The sequence below is a fragment of the Empidonax traillii genome, unplaced genomic scaffold (assembly GCF_003031625.1).
Source record: "Empidonax traillii isolate 1590-97213 ecotype Southwest subspecies unplaced genomic scaffold, ASM303162v1 scaffold1105:size522451, whole genome shotgun sequence".
In the NCBI taxonomy this organism is placed as follows: domain Eukaryota; kingdom Metazoa; phylum Chordata; class Aves; order Passeriformes; family Tyrannidae; genus Empidonax; species Empidonax traillii.
In genome coordinates, this window is record NW_020956298.1 from 463,610 (window position 1) to 479,650 (window position 16,041).

At 47.7% G+C, this 16,041-nt stretch overlaps 1 protein-coding gene across 1 annotated transcript in view; it reads left to right on the top strand.

Moving 5' to 3' along the window:
• The window catches only part of CAPN5 (calpain 5), a 57,047-nt gene that overhangs the window by 23,263 nt on the left and 17,743 nt on the right, over window positions 1-16,041 (top strand). Inside the window, exon 3 of the mRNA XM_027904955.1 lies at window positions 11,809-11,940. Within this exon, the coding sequence (XP_027760756.1) occupies window positions 11,809-11,940 (132 nt within the window). The remainder of the gene's footprint in view (window positions 1-11,808; window positions 11,941-16,041) is intronic.

Consider the following 16,041-nt stretch of genomic DNA (forward strand, 5'->3'; position numbering starts at 1 on the left):
ATGGCCCTGTGGTGCCAAGCAAACACACTCTCCTCTTAGTCCCAGTGAGGACAGGGGTTGATAAGCTTCCCAACGTTGAGTGTGGCTCATTGCAGCCTTTGATAAGAAATTGCCAGCCAGTCTGCTCTGTCCTCAGCATCAGAAGGACACGGCCTTAAAAGCAAAATCAACAGTAAACAGAATCTAACATGGATTAGATTCATTGTGTGCTTCTAAGTGCAACTGCACGTCACTGTCAAGAAATTACTGTACTGGTAATGGGAAAGAGCAGAACAGTAGCAGAGGGTGTTACAGAAAGGAGCCTGTAGCATCTATCCACTGCCTTCTGAGCTCCTTGGGAGGGAATGGTGCAAATCCTCCCAGAATGGGCTCTGGGGTGCTGGAGGGGCACATTCTACCTGCGGAGCAGGTGCAGAGCTAGTTATCATAGAATCACAGAATGGTTTGCTTTGAAGATCCCCTCAGTCCAACCTCCCTGCCATGGTCAGTCACCTTCCACTAGACCTGGTTGCTCAGTGTTAAGGAAGCTTTCCTGCCTGACTATTCAGGAGCCACTCTGTCAGTCACACTTGAAACACGTGAACTGGGACTGAAATCTCTTCTTAGCAGGTGGCTCCAGTGAGACAAAGAGTGCCTCGCTTGACTCCTTGCCTAGATCAGACTCACACAGTCAGACCAGGTTTACTTACTGCTCCACCCTAGGTTTCCCATAGCAGAGACTATCTCAGACATCTGGATCCTTAAATTAATCATGTTGCAGTAATAGAATAATGCCTTGAGCTGGGTGCCTCCAAGGAGGTACCCCGAACAAAGGAAACCCTGTGTTTTTATACCCTCACAGTCTAAGGGGTTGAAAGTATGGAGTCCTTGGCTCCTGCCCTGTCACCTGTCTAGGCCACAGGTCACCAGGGCCCTTTGTTATGCACAGAGTTGGCTGCTCACCTCTTATCTCCAGCTTGGGCTCCAGTCCCCCACAGCTCAACCTGCAGCTCCCACTACAGCTATACCCCAAGCTACTGTACTGAATATATTCCTCAAAGCCCTGTCAAACCTGGCCTGGGGATGGGGCATCCACAGCTTCTCTGGGTAACCTGTGCCAGTGCGTCACCACCCTCGCAGGAAAGAGCTTCTTTCTAGTATCTAACCTAAACCTGATCTCTTTCAGTTTAAAGCCATTCCCCCTTGTCCTGTCACTCCACACCCTTGTCAAAAGTCCATCTCCATCTCTCTTGGATCTTCTTTAGGCACTGGAAGGAGCTCTAAGTTCTCCCCAGAGTCTTCTCTTCTCCAGACTGGACAACCCCAGCTCTCTCAGTCTGTCTCCATAGCAGAGGTGCTCCAGCCCTCTGAGCATCTTTGTGGTCTAGACTTGCTCCAGCAAGTCTATGTCCTTCTTATGTTAGTGTTCCCAGAGCTCGACTGACACTCTGCATCAGCCAAGGCTTTAAATCTTGATGTGAGCTGGGAGTTTCTGCACCACCTGTGAGCTCTAATTTTTGAGCTCTCAGAGAGCATGGGATTTTGGGGTGATTTGCCTGTGTTAAGGACAAGCTCAGTCCTGCTGGAGGAAGTGTCTTTCACCCATGCCCTTGCAAAGACTCCATCAGGCATGGTGCTGTCTCTTGCAGAAGAAAAATAAAACGTGAAGTGCAGTAAAGCTGAGGGCTGAGTCCAGCTGCTGCAAGAAGGGGTTAAAGAAAAAAACAGAAAGAAGGAAGTGTTAGTGGGAGAACAACAGCCGGGCTGAACCTCCCTGTGGAGCAAAACCGGAGCCATTTCCTTGGTCTGTCAAATCTGAAGCCAGAAGGAACACTTCTCCATGCATTGTCTGATTTCTGCATAACAAGAGTTCACAGCACTTCCTTGAATTAACTCCCCATTGAACTAAACTTGACTTGCTTCCTCTAAGCATGATCCAGTTTTGTTTTTCTAGGAGAGGAAAATCCACTGTGGTTCTGGATCACTTGCTTTAAAGACCAATCCATACCCTAGGATTTTCATTTTTTGGGGGGGTATTGAATTGCTTAGCTTCAACATACATCCCTTGAAACTTTTGTGCATACTCTCTTGCTTCTGTACTTCCTATCTCTTTAAATGCATCTAGTTGAAGATGTCCCTGCTCATTTCAGGGTGGTTGGACTAGATGATCTTTAAAAGTCCTTTCCAACTAAAATTCTTTCTGTTATTCTATTATTCTCTATAGTAACCCTGCAATGCACATGGGGTTGGGGCAGAGGGATACCTAAACCTGTAGAGAAACAGGTGCCACTCCTTTCTCCATCACTTTTCCTTCTTGCCTTGCTCAGCACAGCCTGGACTCCTGTCCAGTCTAGGAGTATCAATGGGTTGACTGTGGATGAATAAATGCAGTGAGCGTCTGTCTTTGCAAACACCCCAGGGCAAGGGCTTGTCCTTCTCTTGCTGCCAAACAACTTGACACCATCTGAATTATTTGTACAGAACATTAAAATTCTCCAAGTTTTCCCTTTTTAAAATAAAACCCCCAACACAATTTGGCAGTGAGTAGAATGGCACTGTTTCTCCTCTGATATATATAATTAAACACAGAGGTTGTGCAAATACTGCCCCAAAAGCCCTGCCAAGATTACAAATCTGTTTATGAGGCAGGCTGAAATATGCCGAGCAGGGAAGCATGGTAAGATGGGATTTCTGTCCTAAGTGAAGATACTTAAGCCAATGCAATCATTTAGACCTGTGTGGGCTCAAACACTGTGCGATGGGGGAATTAATTCCTTGGGCTGTGCCGCCCTGCTCGACTGTAGTACCCATGCTCATGGCCATCTGTCCCCAGCGTGCATCCTGTCCCGCTCCGTGTGCAGTTGTAGGGATCCAGCACTTGGCTCTCTGCTCTGCCCCAAGCACCCTTATGGACAAGACAGTCCTGAGCTGGGGCACTTGGAGAAGCGGAGGAAAATGCAAAGCATTCTTGAAAAAGGACAGAACTTTGAGATGTTGGCACTGCCCTGGCACCCAGCACAGACACTTGGTAGTTGAGCCCGCCAGGGCCAAACCTGCACAGCACAGTGCCAAGCTGTGTGATCTGTTGACCTCTTCACATCCTCATATGGATGTTTATGTCCTATGAAAACCCACCAACACATTCCTTTTAGACCGTCCTTTGGCATAGAAAGCGCAGGCAAAAGAGCATGAGGTGGTGCTCTCACAGGAGTTTGCCAAGTGCTTTGGCTTCCCTCTCTTTTTGGCCCTGGATTCTCCAGTGCTCCACAGGGGATTGGTGCTTCAGCCAGTTATCAGGCCCTGGGGGACAGGGAGAAGCCAGCACGACTCCTTGAGGCTAGTAGTAGCTTGCTCAGATTCTCACAAAAGGAAATCAGGTCAGCAAGGGTGAGCTGAAGCATCTGTCTGAAGCATATGGGTGATAGAACCATTTAGGTTGGAATCATTTAGGTTGGAAAGGTCCTCCAAGATTGTCAAGTCCAACCATTAACCTAACACTGCCAGGTCCACCACTAAACTGTGTCTCCAAGTGGCCCATCTACATGTCTTTTGAATTCTTCTAGGGATGGGAACTCCACCACTTCCCTGGGCACCCTTTGGGGGAAAAAAATTTTGCAATAGTCAATCTACACCTCCCCTAGTGCATCCCGAGGCAATTTCCTCTTTTCCTATCACCTGTTACCTGGAAGAAGAGACCAACCCCCACCTGGCTACAACCTCCTTGCAGGTAGTTGTAGAGAGTGGTAAGGTCCCCTCTGAGCCTGCTTTTTTCCAGGCTGAACACCCTGAGCTCCCTCAGCTGCTCCTCATCTGGCCTGTGCTCCAGACCTTTAGCCAGCTCTGTTGCCTTTCTCTGAGCACACTCCAGCAACTCAATATCTGTCTCCTCAGCCGAATAGCTGGGGCCAGCAGGAGCTGTGCTGACCAACAAGACAAGAAACTGCAGCTCAGGGGGGATTGCCTGTGTGTTCATGGAGAGATAAAACAAGGCATCCCACGTCTTTAATATTTCTGGGTCTTTGGGAAAAAAACACTGCTCAGCGATTCATTCCTCCCAGTTCCCCTCCAACAAGGAAAAAGGTGAACAAACCACCTTAATGGAGAGTGGAATTTCTCAAAGCAGGGCTTACATGAATAGGTTCCTCCCTTTCCACCAGCAGGTACCCACCAGCACATCATGGTTAAATATTGACTGTGACCTGATGCAAGTGCCACTGAAAGAGTTACATAGGAATTAATGTCCCTTCTCCCAGTTAACAGATCATGAGTCCACATTTCTAGATGGTGGTTTTCTCATAAAAAGGTTTCTCTGTTTGTAAGGCTACACCCAGTGTATGAATAACCAGAATAGGCGTGGGCTGGAAGACAGAACTTTCTTTAAATGGCTTTAACTCATGATAACCTCATTCTTCATCATCATTGCACAGTCAGGGATTAATTTAGATTGTGATGGGGTCAAGCCCTGTTCTTAGAGGGAGGTGCTGGTGTGCTCTGAATGTGACACAATCACAAACCAAAGGGTAGTTCCTCACCCTGGGACAGTATGGCTCAAAGGGGTGTGGGAGGTGTCCCCATGGAAGAGTAGTTAGGAGGTTTTGATATGAGTGGCACAGTGTGGAGGTAGTTTTCCTTTGCAGCTTCATTTTCTTTCTTTTCCTATCAATAACTTTACTGTTAGGATAATTAAAAGCAAACAAATAAAATCAACAAAAAAACCCTGCACAATTTAGATTCCTAAATCTTGTTTTAGAAGATTGTCTTTCAGTGCAGGGCAGCATTCAGCTGCTACTGTATTGCTTGGAAGCAGATATGGTTCACCTGAGCTCATGGCCACATCAGTTTGCTCCAGGATTTCACATTAGCTCTATGGTGAACGAGTGGGTTTGGACCGTTCCCTCCAAAATACTGGGGTTTCTCACAGCAGGGCTTACTTGAATAGGTTCCTCCCTTTCCACCAGCAGGTACCCACCAGCACGTCATTCAGGGTGGGGACTGATGGCTCGACAGTGGTATAACATGGGGAGCATCCTCATGGCTTGTGCCTGTGGTTCCTGGTTGCTCACTTGTACCAGCATGACTGAACCTCCACATTTGGGGCCCAGTGCATATAATTGCAAGCCAAAGCAGTTCCTCTGGTTGATGTTAAACCCCACAACTAGAAGCACAGCAGCAACTGAGAGCACAGTGGGCCACAGCAGGAGGACAGGCTTTGGAGCGTGGGTGTATTTTTAGCCCATGATGCTGCCAAACCAGCAACAGGTTGTTCTTTCCCCTGCAAGTCCTTAGCACAGTCCCAAGGGAGGCTGTTCAAAGGAGATTTGTAGGAGAGCTCAAGACTGGGATATGATGGAGACTGGGGAGTCTTGGGAGAAGGTGGCCAGAAGCACTGTGGTGAATCAGAGAGGTATATCTGTCATAGGGTGTTAAAGTTAAAACAGCCATGGGAGCCTATTTTTTTACTCCTCCTCCACCTCTCTGGTGTAGCTCATTAGAGCCCATGCTTACGTGGCATTTAAGGGAAGGAGATCCACATGGAGCCATCTGTGAGAGCTGCATTTGTTCAGTGTCCTCTCCACTTCTCAAGTCTGTAGTTGTGTGTGCTCGTAAGGGTCAGGCTGGCTCAGGGGATGCAGCATGAAAAGGAGCCAGGTGACATCATTTCTGTAAAGGAAGGATGGCTTATGTGGTGACCGGGCTACGCTGGGACTTGAGACCAAGAGGAACAACTACTGCTTCTGGATAGGGTAACCTTTGGCACATCTTCTCACTTCTCTGAGCATCCCACACTCCAGTTTGTCAGTGAGGCATGTGAAGACTTCCCTGCTTTGGCAGGCTTTCTTAGTGGCTCTGCAACCCAATACATAAAAACTACTCACTGTAGGAGAGATGGTCTGGGGAGACCTGTATCCAGATGTGTGGCGATGCTAAAAGACAGAGGCTAGCCAGAAGCTAGCTCTGCTAGCCTCTCTGTCAGTCTTGGCTGGTCAGGGACTGAAGAAGTCCTGGCTGAGCAAAGGTGAGTGCATCGCTGGAGAGCGTGTGTGGGAGAGACAGGAATGGTGGGTCTGGGGTCTCTGCACGCGTGTCAGTCTCCTTCCCATCCCTCTCCACCTGCTCATGGGGAAGTACAGTACTCTCACAGCACCTTGTGTCTTTCCACCTCCTATTGCTTTATCTGAAACCTCTTTGGTAACCTTTGTACTTTGGATACACGAAAGACAAAACTGCAGAGGGACCTGTCAACATCCTGCAGATTGACCTTTAGATCTCGTTTGCCACCATTCCTGTGCTTCCTGGTGCCAAAACAAATGGCACGGCATGGTGCTGTGGTACACAAGCTGAATCAAGGAGCTCGCAGGAGTGTGGTTTTTTGATGCCTTCCTTTACAAGCAAGTCATGTTTGCTGTGGGTGGAGTGTTCCCCTGTGCGTGGTGTGGAAGCTGATAACAATACAAATGTATATATGCTGAGATACGGGTGGATTAGCATTAGGGATGCCTGACTGAGACAGTACAAACCCCCACAAACAGTTCTGTACGGTGTAGATATTCCCAACCAAACCTACCCTTTGATGTGTGTGAAGTTGAGCTACCAAAGATATAATTTTTAGTAGAGTCTGTAGCAATAGGAACAAGCAATAATGGTTTTAAGTTGAAAAAGGATGGATTCACAATAGATATAAGGACACAATATTTTACAGTGAGGGTGGTGAGACACTGTCACAGGTTGCCCAGAGACACTGTGGCTGCTGCATCCCTAGAAGTGTTCAAGGCCAGGTTGGATGGGGCTCTGAGCAATCTGGTCTAGTAGAAGGTTCCCTGCCCATGGCAGAGGGGGTTGGAACTAGGTGATCTCTAAGGTCCCTTTCAACCCAAGCCCTTCCATGATTCTGTGATTCTGTAATAATCCCTCTGAAAACACAGACCCCTAGTATTTGAAACTCACCCTATTTCCCTTCCCTCTGTCACGCTGGTGCAAATTTTTTTAATTCCTCTTTTTGCAAAATCACATCCCAGTTCAGGTACCTGCAGCAGGGCAGCGTGGGGACCTTTGTGTCAGCTGTGTCACCGTTACTCGCCATGCTTAGGGGCCTCTTGCTGTCTTCTCTGTGTGAGTGACATTTAAGGCAGGATTCTCTCAGTTCCCATTGCCTGGGAGGGAGGAAGTGCAGCCATGCTAATACATTATTTTGCTGATTTTGCAAGTCTGAGTGCAGGCATTGTTCTGAAACAGCCAGGCTCTGCAATGCAATTAGACTAGTCTGTTCCTTGCAAAATCTTGTTAGCAAAAAATGGTCCTGGCATGCAGCAGATGTTGTATCTCCCATGGTTATTCATCCTTCGTAGTTCTTTCTCTCCCCACAGCTGGCTTGACGTGATCCAGATCCCCAGTGAATCTAAATATCAGAAACCTGAACTGGGAAACATTTATAAGACAGTCAGCAATTGTAATGTCCATTAGAGGATTATTTTCTCTGTACTGCCTGTGTGGAATTGGTCTAGCTGGAGAAGACAAGGAAAATATTTTCTGGTTTAAACACATTTGCAAGAAAATTGTGTGCACTGGGGAGAACAAAGGGAAATCCCACGTGCTTTTTGGTGGGAAGCAAAATTACACCAGCAAGTGATAGATAATTGCACTGATTGGGCCTTTTCTTCCTTAATGGACTTCAGTAACCTGAACCTGGAGGAAGAGACTGGCCTGATCTGAGCTCCCATAAGCCAGACCTCTGCAATCAGCCTCTCATCAGCAGGGACCTCAAAGTCCTCTCTCAGCCCTGATTTCCGCCTCTGTCCCACATCCCTTGCAGAAGGAAGGATATGAATCATCAGAACTTTGAATCACTATTTTGGCCCTCCCTGTGTTATCAGGCTGTATGTTTCCACAGAACCATCCACACAGGCTTTCTCTAAGTTTTGTTTTGCTGCCTGGAGCTCAGCAGCCATTTCAGCAGGCACTTTTAGGGAGGGCAGATATCTCTGATGGTGCTTAGGAGTAACCATCCCTGGAAGCATTCAAAAACCATGTGGATGTGGCACTTGGAGGCATGGTCAAGTGGTGAACATGGAAGTGCTGGGTTAATGGTTGAACTTGACAATCTTAGAGGTGTTTTTCAACCTAAATGATTCTATTATTCTTGGGATTCTCTAAGACAGGTTCTCGTGGAGGGTAAAGAGACATGAATGACTCTCTTGGCCAAGGTAGAGTTAAGAGCAACACATCAAAGTCATAGCCTCCCTGCAGCCATAGCTTTTTGGCTTTCCCTGCACTGTTCCTTGCTGTTCTCCATCTATGTCCACACTGCGAGCAGCCAGGACACAGAATCTGGCTGTAATGAGATGAAGGAACGGGACGGACTCACTGTTTGTTGAAGCCTCAAGTGCCACAAGGCAGTTTGAGCTGGGTCTGTGATGGCTGATGCCTGAACCCACAAGGCCCCCAGGGTGTGTGTGGGTGTGCACGTTGGTGTGCTGCCCTCTTTTCTCAGGGTTGTAGTGCTGGGAGGGTGACGTGGTGTTTGCTTTTTTGGAGAAGTGCCCACCTGGGTAAATGTTGTTGCTTACCTGGTTTCTGTCAGTTGCATGGGAGGGAGGGGAGGAAGCCATGGTCATGACCTTCTCTGATCAGAGCATCTCTGCTTCTCTCCTCCCTTTGCACGTACCAACCCCAGGCCCTGCAATTCCATCAGGCTGCAGAACAAGCTCCTTATCACTTCCAGCTTTTTTTCACAGGAAAAGAAACACTAAATGTTCCAAAGCTTTTCTTGGCTTTTTGACCTAGTTCTCACTGGTCTCATTTTCATCACCCACCTCTGCATGTGGGCATGGTGCTCCATGGCTCTGAGCGGGCTTTGCATCACACACCAGCACCCCACTGTGCTCCATGCATTCCAGGGAGAATTGCAACCTTGCTGAAGCAGTGCCTTAGTCCTTTGCTCCCACCTCAGTACAGACAGAGCACACAGGGAATGTCATCCCTGTCGATTGAGGGCCATTCAGTGTAGACCAGGGCTAAAATCTGTGAGTAGAAGCCTAGCAGCTTCAGTGGGATCTGAAGAATCCAAGTAATTTAGTTTTGGGAAGCTCCAGGCTAAGGAATATGGCAAACCTTCTCAGGAGGTTTTGCTGGGGAGACTGACCCACAGATGAGACCCTGATGGAATCAGCTGTGCAGCCTTAGAACGAGGAGGCAATGCTGTCTTCCCCTGTGCAAAGACTGAATATTAAAAAAATTTTCTTCACTGAAAGGATGGTCAAGCATTGGAATAGGCTGCTTATGGAAGCTGTGGAATCACATACCTGGAAGTGTTCAAAAAAATGTATAGATGTGGTGCTCAGAGACATGGTTTAGTGATAGACTTGGCAGTGCTGGGTTAATGGCTGGATTCCATGATCTTAGAGGTATTTCCCAAGCTTAATGGTTCTATGAACCTTCACCTTGGAGAAGTTATGAAGTCTCCACACCTAGAGATATTCAAAACCTGACTGAACAAGGTCCTAGGCAACGCTGCTTTGAATAGAGGGAGGTGGACTGGATGATATCCAGAAGTTCTTTTTAACTGCATTGATTTGGTGATTCTGTGCTTAGGATCGCTGGGAGTCCACTGGGACCAAGCTCGGTCCTAGGTCTTGAGTGTGCTGTGTGGTCCTTCTGCAGGGGAGCAAGGTAGCCCCTCTCTGCCTTTCAGGGCAGACCTTACTGCAGCCTTTCAGCACTTGAAGGGGGCTTATAAGAAAGATGAGGAGAAACTTTTTATCCAGGTCTGTTGCAACAGGACAAGGAGTAAGGGTTTTAAACTGAAGGAAGGTTGATTTAGACTAGATATAGGGAAAAAGGTTTTCATAGTGAAAGTAGCCAAACACTGACACTGGTTGCCCAGAGAGATGGTCGATGGCCCATCCCAAAGAAACATTCAAGGTCAGGTTGGAGTTCCAAGATCCAGTTGAAGATGTTCCCACTCATTCCAGGCTGTTGGAGTAGATGGCCTTTTAAAGGTCCCTTCCAACCCAAACTGTTCAGTATTTCTCGTACTTTCATGTTCTTGCCTGTCTGTGTAATATCAAACGACTCCTTTATTGTAATCTGCAGATTCACCCAGGGACAGAAGGGGCAGGTGCATTCCTCAAATGAGGCAAACATGTGTCTCTGCAAGTGCCCAGAGCAAGATCACAAAGAGCTGACCTTGCAGACATCCCCATCACCAACAGGCAGGACAGACACATTGCCAGCTGCTGGGTGCTTCCCTGGTGGTATGAAACAGGAGCTAAACCCCACTACTTCTCTCCCACACCTGTCTCTCCCACACTCAGTGATGCTTAGAGGCTCAGGTGGCTCCTGCCTTTTGATGGTGGCAGTTTGCCTCCCCCTAGCGCTTATCCCAACCTCCTGCAGCACTAACATTAAGGGATTAGACCTCTTCCTTGGGTTTGATCCTGCTCAGTTTGTTTCTGGATGGAGCTTGGCTTATTTTTGAGGTGTACAGTGCTGGCTGGGCTAGGTGAGAATAGCCAGAGGTACTTATGATTCCTTTTCCTCCCTGTGATGGGGCCCTGGGCAACCTGATCTAGTGGGAGGTGTCTCTGCCCACAGTGGAGGGACTGGAACTAGATGATCTTTAAGGTTCCTTCCAACCCAAATCATTCTATGATTCTATGGGCAGAGGCAATAAAAGTCCTTATATACAAAGTCTATGGGAGAACATACTTTACTGGGTGCAACCAGCCAGAAAAATTGGGAGATGTGGGGGAAGAAAGATAATCTGCTTTTCATTTTTCCTCTTCAAATTAAACATAGTAACAGAGGGAAAAAGAGTCTTTCAGCTCTTTGTCTGTCCCATCTGCTCTCAGCCTCCAGCTGGACATGACCTTCCAAGCAGGATTGATCAGAAGAAAATATATTTTAAAAAAAGAATAGTGTGTCACCTAAAGCTTGCTTAACACCCTCTGTTATTTAAGTGCTTTCTTGGCCAGGCTCTAATAGGCAGTGGGAAGCAGGGAGGGCAGTCTGGCAGGAGCTGGGCAGAGGAAAGCTGATGTGCTTGCTGCCTGAGCGCTTGGAGGCATGAGATCACCTCCTAGCTGCCTCCTACCCAAGTTTTTCCATTCATGGTGCCTGTGCACAATCCACCGTCCTGGCTTTGGTGGCGGAATGAGCATTTTATCCTCTGGGCCCAGCTGCAAAGCTTTTGGCAGCAAATGTTTTTCATCTGCTGTGCTAGGATCTGGAAGGACAGACCTCCTGGGTAAGGACACTTGTCTTTTTGCAGCCATGGCTGAGACCTCAATCTGAGTTGAGCTTTCCTAGGGGAACTGTCTGATTTAGGCACTGTGATTCATCATTAAATGCCTGTCTCTGCCCTCTTCCTTCAGGGTTTTATTTTTGGATGGATCCACAGGTTTCAGTACCGGAGGCAGTGTTTTTGGGTCATGCTCTCCACAGCAAAGTAAGAGAGGGAGAAGCTTGTAAAGCAGTCACAGAGTAGAGAGATCTGAAAGAGGCGACTTAGAAGAGGGGATGGGGCATAGGGCTGAAAGAGTGTGAAAGCATCCCATTATCACCAGGGATAATTAAAGCTGATGCTGATACAGAATAGGAAGTAAGTCTGGTGTCCTCTGGGCAGTGATGCTGCCCGTGTCCTGGAGAGAGCAGAAGGCAGGACAGTGTCCTTCTGCCACCAGCATGATGAACAAAGCAAGCAGAAAGCTGCAGGTCAGGTTTGCCTAGAGGCTGAGGAAGAGAGGGAGTGATTTTCCTTTGACAAGAAACCCTGCTTCTGATTTCTCTGTCTGCTCACTTACCTAGTGCATCTGTTTTATTTCTGTCCTACAGGAAATCTGCAATGATCCGCGTCTCTTTGTGGATGGGATCAGCTCCCATGACTTACACCAGGGCCAGGTTGGGAACTGCTGGTTTGTGGCTGCCTGCTCCTCCCTGGCATCCCGGGAGTCTCTGTGGCAGAAGGTAAGTGTTCTTTCAAGTATAGGATCCAACATATATTCAAGTATGGGAATGTACTGTGGGCTGGAAAGCCACCAAAGAATGGCACCAGAGTGAGGGGCTGCAAACCTGGGGAGCAACCAGAGAGGTATGGGAGGAAAGAAGTGCTCAGTGCCACATCTTTAGAAGGTCTGTGCTCATCTCCACTATGTACTCAGCTACAGAAGATGTCAGCCCTGTTAGAGCCAAGACAGGGGGACTTCAGACTCTGGTTCAGGTGTGCATCATCATAGGGCAGGAGACCAGCAAGTTACAAGCACCTTTTCCTAGATTTTGCTGCAGAAGGCAGCCAGTGTGTGCAGACAGCACCACCTGCTTCACCCACAGCCTCCTACTGCCACAGACCTGAGAGAGTTCCTTCCACCCCATAGCTTTGCATCTGCTCTGTGTGCTGTGGTACTTTCAGTCTCTGCTTCCTGTGATGATCCAGACTCAGGAATTTCTTGCAGCACCCCCATTTTCTGTTAAAGTCAAGGTTTTTCTTTATATGGGAACAGGATAGCTGTTTTGGCTTCTGGATAACCCGTAAGGCTTCCTCACATGGTAGCTGTGGTGACTGTTCGGGATCTCATTAGAGGGGTGGTGCACAGGGTTGTTTAGCTTGTTCCTCGGCATCAACATCTCCCAAGGGTTAGCAGGAAAGTTGTCTTCCCTCCTCACCATTCACTTCCAGCTCTGCCTTGGGAAATGCCAACCATACAGTTGCTGGGTCCCTTTGGACACCTCATTATTTCAGTTTGCCAATGACATTGCTTTTCCTCCCAGGGCAGTTTGGCTATGGGTGTTTGTGACTTCTCATTTTCCATGCCCTTAACTCTCAGAGGCTCTTTTTTACCTGTCTTCCCCTTTCTTTCAGAAAGTTTTGTTTTATAGAATCATAGAATTATATGGGTTGGAAGACACCTTAATAACCATTTAGTTCCAACCCCCTTGCTGTAGGCAGGGACACCTTCCATTAGATCAGGTTGCTCAAAGTCTTTTCCAACCTGGCCTTGAACACTTCCCAGCAATGGGGCATCTGCAAATTCTCTGGGCAACCTCTGCCAGTGTCTCACCACCCTCACAGTAAAGAATTTCTTACTTTCTGAAGATCTCAGAGACAGAAATAATGGGCCCCTTGGTCCTTGGTATGGTTGCACTTGCAATTGGGATACTGTTCCTGAACATCAACATGTCCTCATTCACAGTCTGGGAAGAGCTGAAAGATGCCGATGCAGGCTTTAGAATCTCTGACATGTCAGCCCGGATATCTTGGTCCACTGCTACTATGAAATATTTTCCTGATTTACACCAGGATGTAATGTAGGCTCTGAGTGTCTCTTGCTCCACTTCATGCAGTGAAACTGTCTCTTTTAAGTGTGGGGAGAGGGAATACGTTCAAGGAAATAGGATAGACCAGCACATCTATATGTATCCCACATCTGTATGTATCAATGACATGATTTTATTCACACACTTTCTTCCACCCTGCTCTCTCCATGTCCCTGTTTCCTATTATGTCTGTGTGGTGTGAGTCACTGAGTAGGAATAGGAATAAAAAGTAGGAGTTTAATTTAGAACTGTTTTCTAAATTCTTTCATCCTAGCTGACCCAACATGTCTTTAGGTGTGATCTGGCTCCATGACACCCTTTCTGTGAACCTTCAGAGGTGTCTAGCTCTTACGAAAAGAAATTAAGACGTTGAAATAAGGAGATTTAAATAATTTCCAGCAGCACTTTGTCTAAAGGTTTGTCTGGATCTTTACCTGTGCTCCCACAGGTTGCATTGGTATTGCTCAACAAAGAAAGGAAAGGAGCCAGGCTTTGAAGCCAAGTGGTTCAGACACCCCTGCGTTTCCATCACACAATCTGGTCTTCTTTCTGCTTAGTGGCTTCCAGAGTGCCTAGCAGGCTTGGCTGGGGCACCACAAGCAGATGTCTCTGAGGACACTGACCTCCCAAAGTCCATTTTGTGTAGGTCTTCCGTAACCTGTGGTTAGTTATTGCTTCCCCCGAAGGCTGATCTTGCACCTCATCAAAACAGAGAAGGAACATCACATGGTGCCTGGGAGCTGGACCCCCACTGCAGTGTGTTCATCACCACATAAAAGGTCATTGCTTCCTCTACTGCTACCATATACGAGGGTAGAAGACATAAGCCCGTCCAAGTAAGATCCATATGACACTGTCACATGTAGCTCAGCTCAGAAAGGTCTCCAGAGTTACCTGAAGGCATTTTTAACTTTTAAAACCCAAGAATCAACAGCTGTTGCTAAAGGTGTTTTAAAGCCAGTAAACAAGTGAGGCAAGAGCTCAGAGAACAGCCAGAAGGGTCATTTGTCATTTTGGATGGGGCTGTGTAACTCTTAGCTTTCTGGACTCTATCCTCAAGGTCTTCGGGAATAACAGCAGAATGGTGACTGAAGGACAATTCCCGGGAAAATGACCCACTTTGGGTCCCTGTTGTCTGTGGCTTGTCTGGCCAGGGCAGCTTCTGGTGGTCTTTTTTGGGACTTCTTCTTGAAGTCGAAGTGATTGCCCCTGGAGTGTGCAAAGTGGGTGTTCATGAGTCAAGTGTGACAGTGCAAATGCTGGCACAGCCTTTTGTAAAAATATTATAGAAAAAACTGTTTCATGGCATTCATTTAACCCTGTTTGAGCTCCCATATTGCCCTGCAAAAATAAACTATGTGGCAGAGGTCAACCTGAATCACAGATAGGACAGAGAGAACCCAAATGACTTTGTAGAGTCTAAAGCTTTGTGCTGAAACTGGGTGCTCTCCAAGTCCAAAGCAGTCATCATACCCCAAAGATACCATGGCATGCTTGCAGGAGTCATGTCTTCTCCATGGCACACCCAAAACCCTATCTGTGGTTTAGTCATTGATGGGGACACTTGGCAGAGGGGAACTTGGCTTGGCATGACATCTCTCTTCAGGATGCACAGCCTCCTGGAGCCACCCAGCACTCTGCAAAGAGAAATGCATTCAGCACTATCCTCCTGTATCCCATCCACCAGGACAGTCCTGTGCTCTGGATTTCCCAGAATCACAGAATGGTTGTCTGTGGGAAGTCCAACTGCCCTGCTAAAGCAGGTTCACCCAGAGCAGGTTGCACAGGATGGTGTCCAGGCATGCCCAGCAATTGCTGAGGAATGGGTGGTTCCAGGTTGAGCATGATGGTCTTGCTGGTGCTCAGGTGGGTTTAGAGCATCAGAGCTTGTAAAGAGTTTATTTGTGTTGCTTTTATCTTGGACCCACTTCTCTGCCTGGCCCACAGAGACAAGCATTAAGGAACAGACTATGCCTAAGTTCCCCTTTCCTGGGCACACAAAGGAGAAACCCACTTTTGAGCACCCTCTCCAACTTTGTGCCAGTTCAGGCATGCAGAACAACGCTGGGATGTTGCTGCCTACCTGCTGCTGCAGGAGCAGTGTGGAGCCTGACTCCTGCCAGCTGTGCCATCCAGAAAAGAACACAAGGGTCTTGTTAGTTGGGTACTCATTGACTCGTAGTCAATTTGTCCCTCAGAGCTCTCGTGTCTTTTTCTGGATGGCACAGCCTCATGTGAGCCACCAAAAGGGTCTGGAGGGAAGTGGGTTTGTGCATCCAGGAGGAGGGAAGGTGAAGGGGGAGCTCATTGTCGAGTGTAGCTACTTAATAATAGAACCATAGAAAGACTTGGCTTGGAAGGGACCTTCAATATCATCTAGTTCCAACCTGCCTGCCATGGGCAGTGACACCTTCCACTAGACCAGGTTGCTCAGAGCCTCATCCAACCTGGATAGGAGAGTGCGGACAAGATGGAACAGGGGATGCACAGTCAGGGAACGAAAGACAACAGCATAAGCTGCAGTTTATCTTCAGCATGAGCATGGTCAGATTCTGGAAGAGGGGCCCTGAGAGGCTGTGGGAACTCTGTCCATGGAGATGCTCAAAGAGGCACTGGACAAAGCCCCAAGTGACTTACCTGAAGAAAGTCCTGTTTTGAGCAGCAAGCTGGACCGACCTCTCCAGAGTCTCTTCCAACCTGAATTATACCATGAACCTACACTCAGAGAAAGCTACTACCATTCAGACATGTGAT